Below are 19,556 nucleotides of genomic sequence, written 5' to 3'. Positions count from 1 at the left end.
CGTGAACTTAGTGGACATCTGCTGATACTGAGACATCAAGTTGTTTAATCTGTGGAGACAAAGACTGCTTCCCTGCGTCCAACTCCTGAACACCCGGAAGGCAGTCACAATCGTGGGGGATGCTAGCCATCCTGCCCATACACTGTTCAGCGTCCTGCCATCCGGGAAAAGATACAGAAGCCTCCGCTCCCGCACCACCAGACTCTCCAACAGTTTCATCCACCAGGCTGTGAGGATGCTGAACTCCCTCCCCTCAGCATCAAGCGGCTGAGAAGAAGATGGGACAACCCCCCCGACCAACACCACAACACCAGATCTGTTGCACAACCAACACCAGAGAACCAGAGGACCAGAACTGCTGTTAAGAAGATGGGATCCCCCCACCCCCGTCTGACCAACACCAGAACACCAGAACTCTTGCTCAACCAACACCAGAACTCTTGCACAACACCAGACTTTTGCACAGCACTAGAACTTTGCACAACTGCCTTACCTCCAAACACAGGGGACAAACTTTGCACTATTGCCACTTGCACAACATGACATGACCACTACTAGAATGCACTCTACGCTACACTCAACACTCTACTCTCTACTACCTCTGTAATTACTCTAAACTCACAATGTGAAATACTTTGTTGTCCTGAGTACTTGAATCTGTGTTAGTAATTAGTTTTAGTTCTATGTATGTAGTATACAGCTTATCTTAGTTGTTAAACTACTTAAGTTATCTCAGTAGTAGTATAAAGCTATCTTAGTTTTTAAAAGACGTAAGTTATCTTCGATTATTTAAGTCTACTCTCCACTTGCACTTTATTTATCTGCAGTATCATAAGAAGGTTAGGATAGGCCTGCTTTGACTGTGCCTCTTATTGTGAGTGTTAGTGTCAGTAAATGTCTTTTCTGTATCACCGCGGGATGGTGAAAACGTAATTTCGATTCCTTTGCATGTCTGCACACGTAAAGAAATTGACAAATAAAGCTGACTTGACTTGACTTGACTATAAGCTGCTGTTGGCCACGCCTTTCCAACACCCAACACCTCACTAATGCACTACATTAAAAAACATAAAAACTCACTGAAGGACCCAGATTTATATTGTTATTACTTCAAACTCTGTGGGTTTTACGGGGCACTTAACAGTTCCGAACAGACATTTGTTGTGTAATATATGTCTGTCTTTTGGGATTTTCAGTTTGTTTTCATGTTTCCTTTTGGGCTTTGTTTTGTGTTTCAGTTTTCTGTGTCTGTGGGTCTTGTTGTCATTCCACTCCTCCCCAGTTGCTACTCAATCGGTCTCCTGCCACGCCCACCTCCACCTGTCATACCAGGATTGTCACCACCTGTGCCCATTTACCTGATTGCCCCCTGTGTCTTAAAACCTGGTCTGTTCCTCCACTTCCTCACCGGATCATTGATGTTGTTACCATGCCTTGCCTTGTCCTTGTCCTTAGTTTTTTGGGTCCTTGTTAGTTGTTTTGCTGCCACGTCAGCCTTTCGTTTTGTTTTCCTTTAATTTAATAAATAAGTTTTTTCTTAAAGGATGATTCTGTGTTCTGGGTTCGCCTCTGTCTCCCCGAGGCATGACATGTTGAGTCAGACAGCGGCAATCAACGGCCCGAAACCCGACTGGTAGCGAGTCAGGACATCGTAAATATAGGCACATATTCTATGCTGCAGCTGACAACAAAATATTTTCCTTTTTCAGCAGACATTTGGAAGTGGTAAAACCAGCAGAACAAACGTGATGGCCATCTTGTAATAAAGTGGGTGGAGCTCTACTTGGGCTGTTAGGTGAGGGGCTGGGCTCAGCTTGAGGAATCCTAAGGTTCCTGAAACAGATCATTTTGCACACACCAGAAAACATTTACTTATTGCCTAAAAACTGCTGGGTGGTTGTTTATTTTGTGCTTGGACTGTTTCTAGAAGCAGTAGATACCCAAATGGAAGTACAAAAACATGCATAAAGTGAATTTTGCATAATAGGTCCCCTTTAAATATCTTGTCTTTGTAGTGTATTCAATTAAATATAGGTTGAAAAGGATTTGCAAAACATCGTATTCTGTTTTTATTTGTTTTACAAAACGTCCCAACTTCATTGGGTTTGGGGTTGTAGATATAAGTTAATGATTGGACGCTGCATCTGTTCAGACTTATTACAACAGCTCTGTAGCGCTGTATCCCAGTGAAGACATTCAAACTCCCAAGTTCTATAATTTATCTGCTGTATGATTCACCATTGAGTTAACCTAGTGATTACGAGGGAGAGGTTTCCCAGATATTCTGGCCTCACTGTCTTGTGGCAGTATGAAATTTTCATGTGGAAAAGAATGTCTGACAACTACATGGCCAAGAGCAGATTTCTTAACTTCTGACAGGGTATAAATCCAGCTTCAAGCAGGCCGTAACAACTAAATAAACATTTGAGAATGTGGTGTTTTTGTCACAAACTTCATCTGGCCATTAGTAAGTGCAATATTGATTCAGTTAATTTCAAATAAGAAAAAAACATGCCAGTCATAATGTTAAGTAATGAAAAAAGTATTGATATATGCCGTTGATAGCCATTCAGCTAATATTGAGATATTATGTTTGGTCTATATTGCTTAGCCCTAGTCACAGGTGTTGTGGTGGCCTCTCACTTTTTTTCTTCTTGCATGGTGACTGTTCTTATAAGGACAGCATGCTCTTGATAGGTTTACATATGTCCTATAATCTTTCCATTTCTTCATGATATCCATTCCCTGACTTGTACTTTTCAAAAGTTCTTTCACTTTAAAGGGTATGTATTTTTAAGCAATAACCTATTTCACATTACAAATTTTTATTTAATTTGTATTACACTATTGATTTCACTTTGACATTAAAGTTTTTTGTTCAAAATTGTTTTGTAAAGAAGGCTGATTTATATTGACCATGTTTTATTTATGACAGCAATAAAAACAAAGAACGTCAAAGGGGGTGAATACGTTTTATAGACACTAATTATTTGACAGAACATAACTTCAAAGTAAATGAACTGTCTCTTTAAGAAATGCAAGGTGTGGAACTTTGAAGTCTGTTGTGTGAAGCGCCCAGACAGTTTATGCTGTGCACACAACATAAACATGACATTGAACTCTAAGCAACACATTCCTGCTTTGAAACCCAGTATTTTGGCTTCTATGAAGTTAAAGAAAAAAAATGTTTACAAGACAGAAAACCTGCCAGTTATTGCTGCCTCTTCTAATGGTTGTATCTGGGCTATGACTGTTGGAGACAAGTTTACAAATAGCATTTGCAAGGCAGTTTCCAAAGTGTCTTGAAACATTCGCAGTGGTTCTAGATTTCTTGCATGATTCAGAGGCACACATTTTTTTTGCTTTAATTATTTAAAATATTTGTGCATGTTCAAAATATTTGTGCAACAATTTTTTTCAGAATTGTTGTGGACATCTCCAACTTGTCAAGCTATATTGTTGACACCTGCAGGGAGCCCTCCTCTGACAAGGAAACATGTATATTGTTTGATTGTTGTTGTGGTTTGTTTTACATTCAGAAAGGGTGTAGAAGACAGTCAGCTGGTCCGTCGCAGGCGCCGTGGTGTGCACAGAGAACACATAGACTCCACTAGCTCCAGCTCCATTTACTTCACTGCCAGCCAGGGCTTGACCAGCGTCTGGGATGACACCACTGAAAGAGGGTATGTCATTAAATCACTTCTCCTTTCTGGTTCTTGAGTCACTCTGCTTGGAAACATTGTGTTTTGGGCCTCATTGATTCTAAAATTGAGTTTGATGTCCCTGCTGTAGGCAGATGGCAAAACTGGATCAGGTTTAATCTGAGAAAGGTTTAAAAGGATACCACTCAACCCAGACTCCTTCACATATTGACTCTGTTAGGGAACAGACAAACAATAGCAGTTGATTGTGTATGGCATAATAAACACACCAGAAGTGCATTGGATTTGGTGCCGTTTAATACTGTCTTGCAGGTACAGGGAATCACAACAGTGGCTTACTGCCAATCAATAATACTCCTCCTAGACTGTACCATTCATACTCTATTGGGAAGTCCCGTAACATCTCCCCCCTTTTTAATGATTATTAAACACAAAACAGTAACCTCTGGAACAAGGATGGATTCATTTAATTTCAAATCTTAATTTAACCTCTTGCCAGACAAATCAAACAAGCCTCGATATAATCAAACAACTGTTTTTTTTTTCTTTGTACTTTATTTACAAGTTTAGTCTTTTTGGTAGTTTTACCAGCCTGCCACTGGTGGTCCTGCAATGCTTCCTCTCTGGGGAATGGGCAAGGGACTGTTCGGGCTGCTTTTGATCATTCCGAATCATCTCAGACTGGTTTCTTGAACACGACAATGAGTTCACTGTACTCAAATGGCCTCCACAGTCACAGTAGGCTGTGGTGTTGACACAATGCTTAATTGGTACTAATGGGCCAAAAGTGTGCCAGGAAAATATCCCCCACACCATTCCACCTGAACCGTTGATACAAGGCAGGATGGATCCATGCTTTCATGTTGCTGATGCCAAATTCTAACCCTACCATCCAAATGTCGCAGCAGAAATGGAGACTCATCAGACTAGGCAATCTTTTCTGAGCCTGTGCAATTTGTAGCCTCAGTTTCCTGTTCTTAGCTGACAGGAGTGGCACCCGGTGTGGTCTTCTGCTGCTGTAGCCCATCTGCCTCAAGGTTCGACGTGTTGTGTGGTCAGAGGTGCTGTTCTGCATACCTCGTTTGTAACAAGTGGTAATTTGAGTTACTGTTGCCGTTCTATCAGCTCGAACCAGTCTGGACATTCTCCTCTGACCTCTGGCATCAACAAGGTATTTGCGCCCACAGAACTGCTGCTCACTGGATATTTTCTCTTTTTCGGACCATTCTCTGTACACCCTAGAGATGGTTGTGTGTGAAAATCCCAGTAGATCAGCAGTTTCTGAAATACACAGACCACCCCGTCTGGCACCAACAACTGTGCCACGTTCGAAGTCACTTAAATCACCTTTCTTCCCCATTCTGATGCTCGGTTTGAACTGCAGCAGATTGTCTTGGCCATGTCTACATGCCTAAATGCATTGAGTTGCTGCCATGTGATTGACTGATTCAACATTTGCGTGAATGAGCAGTTGGACAGGTGTACCTAATAAGGTGGCCATTGTGTGTGTGTGTGTATATATATATATATAGATAGATAGATATAGATATGGCCAGGTGTAGAAGAATGAGCCAGACACACAACTATGAAAAATTTAGGTGGGTTTTATTTCCCGACTGTCCTCAGAAGGAACAGCATTAATTTTAGTTTGATTTGGCGTAAACAGTAAAATAAAAGGAAACACTTGTGAAACAAGTGCTTTAAAGCAATCAATTAACAGCTTTCTTAAGAAAAACAAAAAATAAAGTTTCCCTAAATAAAGATTAACAAAATAAAACCTTTATACCAGAAGAAAAAAAAAAGAGGAATCAACCCGTCATTGCAAGGTATTAAGCTTATTAGAGCTTTGTCTACTATCGTTAAAGATTATTTCTTGGTCACTTTACCAATTTATGAAGATTTTTTTTACTATTATCTTAACAGCTTTGGATCGGGACCAACTGCTGTTTCACAGATATGACGTCACATATATGCGGCTTAACGCTTAGAATGAAGAAGCCCACTCATACCAGAGTGCCATCTACTGGACACCTTGAAACCTGCTTTAGGCAAATAATAAATATATATGCACATAAAAAGGTGTGTTCATGTTATGTGGATGCATGTGTACTAGCAAGCCACTTGGAGATGCACAGTTAAAAAAGTGCCTTGAACAGTAGAAGGCACCCAAGACCAGAAAAGACAGCTGGATCCAGCCCCAGAAGGCAGCAGCAGTCCCAGGCAAACAGACACCAGGCACCACCCCAAGGCTGCCACGTGTCCGCACAAAGGTAGGTCGCCAGCAAAGCATAGGGTCAGCAGCCCCCAGGACAAAGAGGTATGGGGAGAGACACAGGACACCAGCCCCCCCAACCCAGCCATGCCACCACCTCCCACCTCGCAGGATAAGCCCAGGAACCCGACCCCCCCAACAGCCCGTGGCCCACACCAGCCCCCGGCAGAGAAACTGCCCAGCACCAAGCAGGAGAGGCCCCACCCTCAGAGCCCCCGACACACTGGGCAGGCACCAGTCCACCGCAGCAGCTGGAACCCAGAAGGACCAAGGTGAAAGGGCATATAACCATCCCCCTTGTTGGGCCAACCACCTGAAAGGTCTAGAAAGAGGGGACGCCCAGCGCAGCCCCCGGGACCCCAGCCAAGCCCAGCCAAACCCCAGAAGCTATAGACCACCCAGCAACCTGCAGGCAGCCCCCGTCAGAGACTCCATCCGTCCCCAAAACCCCAGCCCCTGCTGAACCTGTACAAGCACCAGGATGGCAGCAAGAAGGGGAAACCGTGCCCCCCAAGCCCAGCCCATGCCCTCCCTCATGGTGTTGCATGCGTGTCTGTGGTAGTGTGAAATGTTGCAATGAGTGCAGGTGTGTAAGTCTACGGTGCATTAAAATGGGGTCAGCAGGCCCCCACTGCTTGCAGACAGCAGGACCTTCCCCAACCCCAAAACCCTCAGTGTCTCGAATGCATTAAAATAGAGGTGCAAGGCGGGGCCAAACATAGCAAGGGAGGGACCCTACCTGGTGCCCTCAGCCCAACTCCGCCTCGATGCTGGGAGCCACAAAACCCTGACCCCACCACTAACACCTCCCCGCTAGACCCACCGCCACCCCAGGGAAGTTCCCAATGCCCAGTCCGCCCAGGGATAGCAGCACCCTGGTGCCAGCACCCCCCAGCCCCCAGCCCCCAGCCCCCGATGCCGAGGCAGCAAGCCAACACCCCCCACGCCACTAAGTGATATATTTAATAATTAGAGACTAAATCAATTCAAATTCCTTCTGTTGTTCTTTCTTACAAGCAGACATTCTCCATGAAAACAAAATCTGATAACAAATTTATAAAGAAAGTTATATTTAAACTCTTTTTGTTCTTCCAGTTCTTGAGTATTGCTTTTTTTGCGATACCCAGAAAGGAGGGTGTGACACCGAAATGTTTCCAAGTCCACTTTTGTGGCGTCTCCAAGAAGACAAAGTGAGAGACAGACTGGAACTCTGTACTCTAGGCAGGTTGATAAGTCTCCACAAATTTTTATCCAAAAGCCATAGGTGGGCAGTGCCTCCACACACTATCTGAAGGAGTTTTCCATATCCATTTTAAGATATACTGTAATCTATGTGCCAGGTAGTTGTCAGGATTTGGGTTTTTGGTTTTCAGTTTGTTCTTTTTATGGTTCTGTTGGAGTTTATTGTTTATTTTATTCAGTTACCTTGTTAGTTTGGTTCGTGTACTTTCTGTCTTTGTCTCTGGTGCCTGTGTTTGTTTTCAACTACATCTCCCCAGCTTTGTCATTGGTTTACCTGCCACGCCCATCTCCACCTGTCAGCAATTATTATCATTCACCTGTTCCCACTTACCTCATTATCCTCTATATTTTAAAACCCGGTCATTTCCTCCACCTTTCTGTCGGATCATTGTTCATTAGTTCTTGTCCTGTGTTCTCCTGTGTCCTGGTTGTAGTTCGTGTTTTTGTTTCGCTGCCCCATCAGCTTTTTGTTTTCATTTTAATAAATTAGTTTCCCTTAGTTCCAAGTATGAGTCTGCTCCCTGAGTTCGCCTCCGTCTCCATCGATCCTGACAGTAGTATTTATAAAAATTTGGAAGTTCCAATCCTCCTAAACTTTTAGTCTTTTGTAATGGTTTTAAACTGATCTGTGGGGGTTTTGATATTCATAAAAAATTTGACATGATAGAATTTAAGCTTTTAAACCAAGTCTGATATGGCTTAACTAGGATCATAGAGAAGATATATTTTATTTTAGGGAAAACCATAATTTTAAAACCAGACACCCATCCCATGAGTGAGAGAGGGAGAGTTCTCCACCATGTGAGATCGCTTTCTATTAATTTGAGTAATGGAACATAATTTAACTGTGTCAGCTCATTCAGCCTGTTAAAAATATTGATGCCCAGGTACCTGATGTTTTTGATTTGTAAAGGAATGGTTGGGGAGAGATGGATATTAGAGCAGATAGGAAGGGCCTTTGATTTGTTCAAATTAATAGAGTAGTCTGAAATTGTTGAAAATTTATTTATTAAGGTTATTGTCTCTGTAAGGGAGGGGTTTGCATTCTCCAGAAACAGTAACACATCATCTGCGTATAAACACATTTTGTGTATTCTATTAGCTGTTTGAATTCCAGAAATATTTTTACATTGACGAATTGCAACCGCCAATGGTCACTCCTACAGTGTACCTCACCACTGTCCTGCTGTCCTCATACATGTCCTGTACCAGGCTAACATACTTCTCTGTCACTGCAGATTTCCCCATACAGCTCCTCCCTTGGCACTCTGTCGTATTCTTTTTCTAAATCCACAAGGACACAATGAAGTTCTTTCTGACCCTCTTTGTATTTCTCCATCAGGATTCTCAAAGCAAAAGTGGCATCTGTGGTGCTCTTTCTTGGCATAAAACGGTGTTGGTGCTCACAAATACCTACCTCTTGTCTAAGTCTAGCTTCCAATCCTTTCCCAGATCTTCATTGTGTGACTCATAAACTTAATTCCCCTTTAATTGCTACAACTCTGTACATCACCCTTGTGTTTTAAATTTGGCACCAGCACACTTTGAATCCATTTCTCAGACATTTTCTCACTCAAAAATGCTACTAAATATTGAGTCAGAAATCTCATTACCATCTCTCCTAGACATTTCCATACCTACACTGGTATGTCATCAAGTCCATCTGCCTTCCCCTTCTTCATCCTCTTCAAAGCTTTCCAGACTTCATCCTTACTAACCTTTTCCTCTTTCTGGTCCACAGTTTCTATGACCTCTACTCTTCTTTACCTTTCATTCTCTTCATTCATCAGCTCCTCAAAAGACTCCTTCCATCTTCCCATAACTCCTCTTGTTATAACATTACCATTTCTATCTTTCACAAGCCTAACCTGCTGCACATCCTTTCCCACTTGATCCCTCTGTCTTTATAGTTGATATAAGTCCTTTTCTCCTTTCTTAGTGTCCAGCCTCTTGTACAACTCCTTATACACTTTCTAATTTGATTTTGCTACCTCCCTCTTTGCCCTATGTTATCTTCAGCCTTTTCACTGTCCCATTTCTTCCTGGCCAACCTTTTCCTCTGGATAACTTCCTGCACTTCACTATTCCACCACCAGGTTTTCTTATCATCTTTTCTCTATCCAGATGACACACCAAGTACCTTCTTACCTGTCTCTCTAATCACTGTGTATTTCTTTCAACCAGAGCCTTTAACAGCTCCTTCCTAACGCTTTACAACATTCGTCTTTCCTCAACTTCCACCATTTGGTCTTCTTTTCTGCCTTTACTCTTTTTCTCTTCTACACCACAACAGTCATCCTACACACCACCATCCGATGCTGTCTGGCCACACTCTCCCCTGCCACAACCTTACTGGCCACAATCTCCCTCAGGTTACCTCCTCTATGTCATGGTCTTGGCTATGGTTTTAGCCCACATGCAGAACACACTTCAGGAGACAATATAAAAGGTGCAAATATAATTTATTAAGTGTCAGCAAGGAGTCAGGAAACAGCAGCTTGGGAACCGGAACGTCACTGTGTTGAAGAGAGGCAGTTACTTGCAGGTAATTGACTTAGCATGGGTTAGCTTACCGGTGAATGGAAAGTGAGAGGGTGAGCAGTGTTCGATCCAGGTAAGCAGTCCGGGATGGAGGCAGCATGGAGATCTCAGAGGGCGAGACAGCACTTGAAGGTTTCCAGGCAAAACAACGGCTTGATTTCTGATAGCTTGAGTATCTTGAATGACCTGCAACAAAGCAAGAAGACATGAACAAGTTCCATAGAAAACAGGAGCTAGAGCCAGGGTGGTAACACATGTACCGAAGGAGTTAACACTCTGACGATGAAGTGCTGGCAGCCAACTCCCTATATACCTCCCTTGATGAGCGTGGATTGGAAACACCTGTTGGCAGAGCCTCCAGTAGCGTAGATGCCACCTACTGAAAAAGAAAGAAAAAGCAGCCCAACCCCACCAGGACCACCAGACTCTGACACTCTACACAGAATGCAGTCTACCTGCGTACTCCTGCCTCCACTCCTATAGGTCACCCTGTGTTCCTCCCTCTTTTGTAAATAGGTGTTGACTACAACCATTTTCACCCTCTTGGCAAAATCTACCACCATCTGTTCTTCCTGGTTCCAATTCTTGACACCAAACCTGCCCATCACCTCCTCAACTGCTCTGTTTCCTTCACCAACATGTCCATTCAGATCTTCTCTAATCACCACTCTCTCCTCCCTGGGAATACACACTTTCACTTCATCAAGATCCTTCCAGAATTTCTCTTTCTCTTCTACATCACATCCAACCTGTGGAACATAACCACTGACAACAATGAACATCAGACCTTCTACTTCTACCTTCAGACACATCACCCTATCTGACACTATTTTTACCTCGACTACATTCCTTGCTAACTCCTCCTTCAGTACCACCCCAACTCCATTTCTCCTCCTATCCACATCACGGTAAAACAGCTTAAACCCTGCCCCAATGCTGCAAGCCGTGCTGCCCTTCCACTTGCACACATAATACATCTACCTTCCTTATCTGTATCATGTCAGCCAGCTCTCACCTTTGCCTGTCTTTGTCCCTATTTTTAGAGTTGCTACCCTCAGTCCTAAACACATAACTTTCTTTTTCTCCTTCTGTCTCCTGGCATGTTTCCTTCCTTGTGGTCTTAGACTAACAGTAGCACAATTTCCACTGGCACCCTGTTTGCCAACTGCACAGGTGGAAGTCGTTGTTAACTTGATCCAGTATGGTGTCACTTAGATGAACTCGCATGTTAGTTTTGGCAGAAGTGTTTTACACCAGATGCCCTTTCTGACACAACCCTCACCATTTATCCAGGCTTGGAACCGGCACAAGAGATAAACTGGCTTGTGCTCCCTAATGGCTGGTTTAGAAGGAGAGATCATACTTCTCCAATTTTAGCTTCTCTCCATTGACTCTCTGTCAAATTCAGAATAGAATTTAAAATCCTACTTCTAACAGGCATTGCTACGGGCCCACCGCCTGCAGGATGGACCATACTAGTTGGGTGTTAAATGCTACAGTGCTGCAGCAGCCGAAGGCGGGAAACTTGGCGCTATGACCCTAGCTTACCAAAGCTGACTCTTGGGACATGGAATGCCATCTCTCTGGTAGGGAACGAGCCTGAACCTATGTGTGAGGTTGAGAGGTACTGACTAGATAAAGTCAGGCTTACCTTAATGCACAGTTTGGGTTCTGGAACTAATCTTCTTGAGAATCCTGCTGGGGATTCTATGATTCTGCTGGGAAACTTCAGTGCCCACATGGGTAACACCAGTGTAACCTCGAAGGGTGTGATTGGAGCAATGGTGTCTCTGATCTGAACCTGAGTGGTGTTGTTATTGGACTTTGCCTCAGCTGAGGCGGAAGACAAGTCAGAGTGGGCCATGTTCTGTGCTAATATTGGCAATGCAGCTACCCTGAGCTGTTGCTGCAAGGTTGTTAGTGCCTCTTGGTGGCCATCCTTGAACCCAGTGGTGGACACCCTGGGTGAGAGAGGTCATCAAGCTGAAGAAGGTGTCCTCTCATTGGAGCCATTCGCAGCCATGCGAAGCAGCTGGGATGAAGATCCTCCAAATCCTGAGACCATGACCCTCAGTCTAAAAGGATGGACTGCTCTTTTTGGTTTGGTACTGAAGTGCTTCCTCAAGTGGAGGAGTTTAAGTAAGTCAGGCAATGAGGGAAGAATGTATTGTGAGATAGACAAACAGAACGGTGCGTCTTCCGCTGTAGCTTCAAGGCAAAACTCTCTGTTTACCGGTTGGTCTACACTCCTATCCTCACCTATGGTTATGAACTTTGGGTAGTGACCGAATAAACGAAATTGTGGATACAGGCAGTTAAAATGAGTTTCCTCCGCAGGGTAGCTGGGCTTGCCCTTAGAGATAATGTGAAAGATTTGGGGTTTACACAAAGAAGTTTCATTCTAATGTCCACTTCAGTCTGTCCTTAGAGTTTCAATGACTCAGGAGCAGCTTATCTTGTGTCAGTTTTAAGATCCAGAAACTCCCATGTTGAGCAGCTGTGCTCCATCAAGTCAGTGTTGGAGTGTCAGGATTTGGGTATTTTGTGTTATTTTCTTGTTCTTGATATGATTTTTCATGTGATCCTTGTGTTAAGTAAGTTCCTTGTGTTTTTATGTTAATATTTATTCTTTTGTAGTTTTGTTCTGTCGTGGAAGAAAATCAATTTCCAGACACTATTAGATGAAATCACTCAAACAGGTTTATTTATGTAAGGTGCACGACATACAAAGAGCCTTAAAGTCAATTAACAATTAACATCAGAGTCCCAGCTCCGAACGGGAAGCTCCGAATCAAAGCTCTGTCCCCAAAAGTCAACACAGGAGCTTATATTGAAGATATTGGAATATTGGAAGCAAGAAGGAGGGTCTAGGGAAGAATGAGTCAGTCTGGTTCCCATGAAGAGAAAAGTCAACATCAATCCTGTAAACGGGTTAATTCTGTGAGAACTTGTGGGACTTGGAATATAAGTCATAACATAGTCATGACTTATCAATAACAGGTGTTACCTTATAATAAACTCTGCCATTACTTTTCCTTGTGTTTCCTGTGTTTTAGATTATTGCATTGTCTTGTTGCTTGTGTTCACCTGTCCTCAGCTCAGTACTTTTCCAGTTAGCCTGTCAAGCCTACCTCACCTGTTCCCTATCATCTCCAGGCTGTAGCTCATTTTCCACTCACCCGCAGTGCTTTATATTTAGTCTCTTGTCATTTCCTGTCTGCTTTTTCATTGCTGTTTGCTTTCTGGTTTCTGTTAGCTGTTTGTTTATTTGCTGTTGGTTTAATTCCACAGTCAGATCATCTCTTTATGTCTCCTCAGGATTTCCTGAAATTACATTTTAAGTTTTGCTGCTATGCAAGCCTTTTTGTTTTTGTAAAATAAATCAGTTTTAGTTTTTGAAATATGAGTCTGCTCTCTGTGTTCATTTCCTTGTTCCTTTAATGGAGGGCAACAAGCATTCATTTTGCATTTATAGGCCTTCCATACAAATAATTTTAATCACAATAGCTATAATTAAAGGTGAAATGAAAAGTGTTTTGAAGCTAACATAAATAAAAAAATGTCACAGAAGGTGCTTGTTTTCTAATCTTGTATTTTAAAAAATTACACTAGTTTAAAATTAATAAAATGCAAATACAGATAGTGTGGGGGTGAAAGAGTTCAGTCAGTGAGTCATCTCATACTTTTTCTGTTTATAGTTTCTTCTGTATATTGCTTGGACAAACTACTTCTGCGTACTTTCAAGCTCATTCATTTATTCATATAGAAAAATGTTGAGCTTGTTCATGACATGACTAGTTTTAGGTTTTTGCTTGTGTTTTCTGATTTAAGCCTTTATGTTTTTGTTTAGCTAATATTAGCTTTTGTTCTGACCATTTTAGTGTTAACAACTCAGTTTCATCTTCTTTTGCATCAGTAAAGGCATTCAGCATTAACACTGAAGTTTTCTAGTTTAAAATCTAATCTGTGTAACCTGTTATGAGTGTGAATGGTGTTTATTTCCGGTTGCAGATACTCTACAGCCTATGCTGAGTCCGACTACACAGATAGAGACACAGACAAAGAGGACAAAGAGGAGCTGGAGCAGGAGTCTGAGGAACAGGAGGAAGAAGACAGGAGCTGTGCAACAGTCCTCACCCTCTGTCAAGAAGATTCCCCCAAGGAAGACAAGGAAGAGGAGGAGGAGGGAAGGCTGCAGTTGGGGACTGAGGTTCCTAATGGAGAGCTGGCTCTCCTCTTGGCTCAGAGTGACATCCTTCACACAGGAGATGCCAGTTTAAAAGCAGAGGGTTTTCGGCTGCTGCTGAAGAACAGAGCAGAGGTGAGAAACTGGACTCTGATGGAGACCAGTATGCCCCTGAGGGAATCACTTCTCAAAATATAGTTTTAGGTATTGAGTCTGAGGTTCTTGGCGATGAACACACAGGGTTCCCCCTGGTGTATTATAAGCCTGGCGGGCTGCCAGGCTTTACTGTCCCTACCGCCAGGCTCAGCTCTGCTTGTTTATTGAAAAATACGTCATTTTTATGCACGTTTTTTTTCCACCCGCACCCCCACTGTGAGGTCACTACGCGTTGATCACCACGCGAGGGTGCGCGTGCCAACAGTCATGCAATCTTGCTGTCCCTGCCCCTACGCAAAGGCCCTGTGCGGTGTCGCGTTGCGTGGTTATGCACCTCCCAATTTTTAAAACTTCGCTCTGACCGCACGCCCCTCTTCATTCAAAATGGATGATTTTGGTGCTCTAGTGGGGCTGGTTCGCCTGTATCAGCATTTAGAGAATCCCTCTATGAGAGATCACGAAGATAATCAAACGGTTCAAAACCCATCGAAGGAGATTACTGCTGCAACCGATAAAAAGGAGTGTTTATAGACCACAATGGTTAGTTGAGCTGAAATTTAGTGGGTGGCTTTACAAGACTGACTACGGTAAGCATGTGTTGTACTTCGTGAAAATATTAATATGACGCGTGCCAATTTATCCTTGTTCAACAGTAAAATTAAGCTATTACATTCAGCATTAGATATGCTTTGTTTTGTTGTTACATGTAGTGATCCGACATGCAGCCTGTGACACAAAAAGCACAGTACAGTACAGTATAGCATCTCTCTATTTTTCAGAGTTCTCTGTTGTTATTCATTGGACTTGATGTGTCTTGTTTGAACTTTTTCATTTATGTTAATTTAGTTTATTTGTAAATGTGACAAATTAGGATTCAAATTAGGTGCAAACAATTTTTGTTTAAAAAATTATTTCAAAAGTGCCTTTTTGTTAAACTGTAGTTGTGTAAATATTTGACATAAATATCTTACAATATCAAATAATAAATACCCATATTTTCAACTTTCCTGTCAACTTTAATAATTTTTTTTATTTCTAAACCACAGTCGGCCGGCGAACGACCACCTAACACCTAACACCCCTTTTCTGGGGAAAACCCTGAAACATAATATTTTTAATAGAATTTGAATCACTTAGCATACATATATTTGATCTTTTGATTTTTCTTCTGGCAGGTAGGTCAGGTTAGTCAGGAAACTAAAGTTTGTTTATTTGTAGTTTCAGTCACATGTCTTTTTTTGTTTGTTGTTGTTGTTTTTGTTGTGCTTATGGACCTTTTCCATTGGCTCTACTCAACATGGCACAGGTTCAGTCTTTCCATTAGGTGATCCCATCCCTTCCAGCTTGGTTCTTTAGTACTATGGGGGAATTACCCTGTCATAAATCGAGAGCGCACATATTCGATTTGCAAGCAGGATTTCATCTCTTGCTTTCAAAACTTTTACGCTTGCACTCAAAACTTCTGCTCTCTTTCGAATATCCTCTTTTCTCTCTCAAATCTTTGTGTTCGCCCTCAGATTTCCTCCCCGCACACAAACCTCTCTCTCTCCTGGATCAGATCTGTGCTCGGATCTGTGCTCTCTGCTCGCTTGCACATTTTTTCTGCTCTCTCGCAGATCAGAGAGTACCGTCGCCTAGTAACCGTTCCAGCCAATAGAATGACAGTGTTCCTCTAGGTGTGCTTGATACTTTCTAGTGGGTGTGCTTGTGCGGCTACTATAGACCCATTTACAGCCTACGTCAGCAAGAAGCTGCGTGCGCATCGTGGCAACGGAAGTACTGTTTCGTATGGGAAACCCAGGCGGTCTTTCATGCACTGGAAGAGTCTGCGTTGCCCATTTTATATCAGGTATGGCTATGTGTCTATACTTTTATTTCAATAGAAACTCTTGTTGTTATCAACAGTTGTTTGTAAACATAGACCCACAATTTATTGCTGTTAGCTAGCTGTTTATTAGCTAGCTGCAAATAAGCGAACACGTGTGCTTTATTTACAGGGGAGGCATCGCTGGACTGGCAGAATCCTGTTTTTATGCCTTCTGTGTTTGTGTACACTAAAGAAATTCAGAGACCCGAGGCAAAGATGAAAAGGTATAGATAATTAGCCTTGTCCTCTCTTTACTCTTTTTATTGTTGTTGTTTTCCTCTGTTGAATTGTCATGATATTTAATATGCATTAGCACTAGGTTTGAAATAATGCTCTGTAGAAAAAGTAAATTCAGTTTATCCACAAGGTATCTCACTACTGTCTTTATTTTAGGTACCAGAGGAAAACGAGGAGATATGACAGGGTACACAAGTCACCAGGTCAACCTTACCCTGGCAGTGACACTCCAGAACAACCAGAATCCAACGTGGAACATGATCCAAAATGATTTCTTTAAAATAATCAGCATCAGAATTTTGGAGAACTATTAAGTGAATAAAAGTAAATAACAGATCATCTAACAGTCAGGTAAGTCCACAACGTAACAGTTTTACAATGGATTGCACTTCTTACTTCCTCATATTTGAACCCATGGGTTTTACATCCAGGCCTAAATTCTCTGACATTCCCCACAGAACCTGGTTTCCTTTTGATTTTTGCACAGCTGTACTGAAAGTAGCTGTTGGACTTAACACATCTGATCATTTTCTTATAATCTGGCCTTTCACAAGCTTTACATGCTCTCTGAGACTCCAAGGCAGGATCATTTCTTCTTGTGAGTAGTTCAGGCAACAAACTTGAGATAAAAAAATTTTGAGCTTTTGGCAAGGTCTTTTGCAGAGATTCTTGGTTTTTGATGATATGCTGCAGAATGAGCTGCTCCTTTGACCATAACACAAAATTGCAATGATTGACATTACAGACAAACATGTGGAGTTGTCTGATGGTTGTATGGGTGTGATTCTTTTAAAGTGAAAGATTTGTCCAAACAAAACTGACTGTCTTCCGTACATCCCTGAAGGTTGTGACGGTATTTGTACGGACACTTATTTCCAACCGAGTTGGTTGTTATGCATGGTGAGAACCGATTACCCCCAGATCATTGTCATGACATTGGTACACAACACTGCAAATCAACAAAAAGACGGCAGGAGAGAGCTAACGTTGTTAACTTGAAGCTAACTTGAAGCTAATGATGCTAACCGGATGCTAACTTGTAAAAAAAGTGAGCGCGCTTCAGAGTAGCGTTTATAAACTCTCACACCAGACTATGACATTTGTTTAATCACACATGGATTGTCTATATTTTTTCATCAATAACAAACTGCTCTGAATCACAAACTGATCTCAGGCTATCGGCCTGTAAGTAGCTCATACCTATTAATGACAGCGCGTCACGTTTAAAGTAAAACTTTCTGTTTCTCTTCTCCTTCTCTGTGGCGATTTCATCCTCTCCATTTGCCTTTCTTTTAAAATTAAAAATAGTTAGGACCGCTGCTGGTAAAAGGCCTTGTCCACTCTAGTCCACGCAGTAACGAGGGTCCGAGTTTACGGCGGCTTCTCTTTGTGTCAGGGTTTGGGGGTCTTTGGGGGTGTTTTTGTATTGAGTTTATTATTATTATTCATTTTAATTATGTTATTTGGTTCCTGTGTTTAGTTTTGGTGTCTTGTTCCCTGTGCCCTTTCTATTCCCTGAAATTATTTACATTTCCTCTGCTCAGTACCTGTCAGCCTGCCTCAACCACCCACACCTGTCCCTCGTTCATAATCAGTCATCTGTGTCCACTTTTCAATCATCCTCTGCCTTTAAAACTGGTTCATCTGCTTCACTTCCCTGCTGGTTCATTTTCACTCCCATGTCCTGTCTGGTTTTCCTGTCTTGCCTCCTCATGTTCCTGGAATCCTGGTTTGTAAGTTTTATTATTTAGTTTTAGTTGCTGCCTCATCAGCCTTTGTTTTCCTTTTTGTTAATAAATTAGTTTTACTTTTGAGTTCCTCCTCGTCTGCCTGCAATTTAGCTTCCAACCAACCACTCTAACCTGACACTTTGATGTTTTCCAAACTGAGTTCTGATAGTAATTCCCACATCGGAGTTTATGGATACAAATCCGAGGAAGGTTTTTATCTTTCAGAAAGCCAAAAACTGAAACTCTAGTGGTATTCGAACGATTAATTCCAACAAACTGAACTATATTGTACTGGTATTCATCCACTCACTGATGAACTGCAGAACCTCAGCTTACGTCATATTTCTGGGGTGGTCACGGAAAAAGCTGAAGACACCCAAGTGGTTTCTTCAATATTAAGAATTAGCAAAAAATGTATTTTTAAACAAAATATTTTTAATTAAAAATTTCTACCAAAAACATTTCATGGCTATATTTTCACTGCTGTTGGCTTCAAAACAGGTTTCAGTTCAGGTTTAAGTAGTATAAAAGTACTCCCTTTTGAAAGTACTTGAAGTATTACAGTAAGAGTATTTACATAAAGATTTAACTGTGCATTTACTTTTGGGCTACAGCAAACACAAACTTGTAAACTAGCTCATGTAAAATCTAATCCAGTATAGCATATCTACATGTAAATTGATCCTAAATACAACAGCAAAATATTTTCGTATTCCATCACTGCCTTTTAGCTTCAAGTGTGTCTCCCTCATTATTATTTTTATACTTTTTATACAGGCTGCAGATGTGCTGAACTGGGTCCAAGGGAGGCAAGTTCAGCTGTCTTGAAAAGGGAGAAGATAACGCAGAATAATGTCTTCAATCAAGAGTTTCTGGGTCTGCTTGTCGTGTTTGTCCAGGGAATGAGTAGCCAGCGTGTGTGACCCTCTCCACCCCATCTTTTTATATCAGGAATGTAAAAATTGTGTATAATTTTTACTTTGTACAGTTTGGATTTTGTATGTACTAAGTAGCTTGGATTTTAAAGCAGATTCTAATAAACAATTTTGTCACTTATGTCATTGCATCATAATTTTCTGTTTAGGTTGTTAAAACACTGATGGGAAGAGTCAGTGTGAACCAAACGTTTATCTGTGCCATTTAGTTGCTTACTTTTAAGAAAAAGTAACCCTTACCAACTTTCCTTACCCCCCGAAGTTATCGCACAAAAACTATACCTTAATGTGCCAGTTCAGAAGAAACTGCACACTAACATGATAGCATCAGCAGACCAAGAAATCTCTTGCTATATTAGCATCTGTATTTCATAATAACGGGGTGGTGTTTAATAAGATTGAACTTGTTTTAACACAAACTGTCATATGGTAAAACTTAAGTTTAAGAAACATATCTGCAAAAGGTACAAAAGTTTGTCAAAACTCACAGGGAGATATAATAGTAATACATCTGTAGATATGACTGGACAATAATTTAGAATTTTTGCACAACAAATACAGCATTACAGAATATTTGTTGAACACCCAGACTGACAGTTTGCAGTGATAATTTTCTGACAAGAAAGCCATCTGAAACGCAGCATACATACGGTAATATACATAATGGCGATAAGTTGCAACTTTTACAGAGTTGTACACAGACTTGTGATGACTGTATCAAGCTAGAG

General features: G+C 41.7%; 1 protein-coding gene and 1 long non-coding RNA gene across 5 annotated transcripts in view; both read left to right on the top strand.

Moving 5' to 3' along the window:
- The window catches only part of rmdn3 (regulator of microtubule dynamics 3), a 68,780-nt gene that overhangs the window by 15,924 nt on the left and 33,300 nt on the right, over positions 1 to 19,556 (top strand). For 3 of the 4 annotated variants that reach the window (XM_017439655.3, XM_037980992.1, XM_037980994.1), the window contains exons 4-5: positions 3,540 to 3,683; positions 13,729 to 14,038. In XM_017439655.3, coding sequence (XP_017295144.1) covers positions 3,540 to 3,683; positions 13,729 to 14,038 — 454 coding nt within the window. The remainder of the gene's footprint in view (positions 1 to 3,539; positions 3,684 to 13,728; positions 14,039 to 19,556) is intronic. The other variant, XM_037980993.1, reaches the window with a different exon arrangement.
- Positions 14,045 to 18,936, top strand: LOC119617896. Its single transcript, XR_005234349.1, has 4 exons — positions 14,045 to 15,908; positions 16,057 to 16,150; positions 16,320 to 16,514; positions 18,671 to 18,936. It is a non-coding gene; the product is annotated as an uncharacterized LOC119617896 (long non-coding RNA).

Source organism: Kryptolebias marmoratus, linkage group LG17 (assembly GCF_001649575.2).
Source record: "Kryptolebias marmoratus isolate JLee-2015 linkage group LG17, ASM164957v2, whole genome shotgun sequence".
Taxonomy (NCBI): domain Eukaryota; kingdom Metazoa; phylum Chordata; class Actinopteri; order Cyprinodontiformes; family Rivulidae; genus Kryptolebias; species Kryptolebias marmoratus.
Note: the sequence above shows the minus strand (reverse complement) of the source record. Positions and strands in the feature narration are given on the sequence as shown.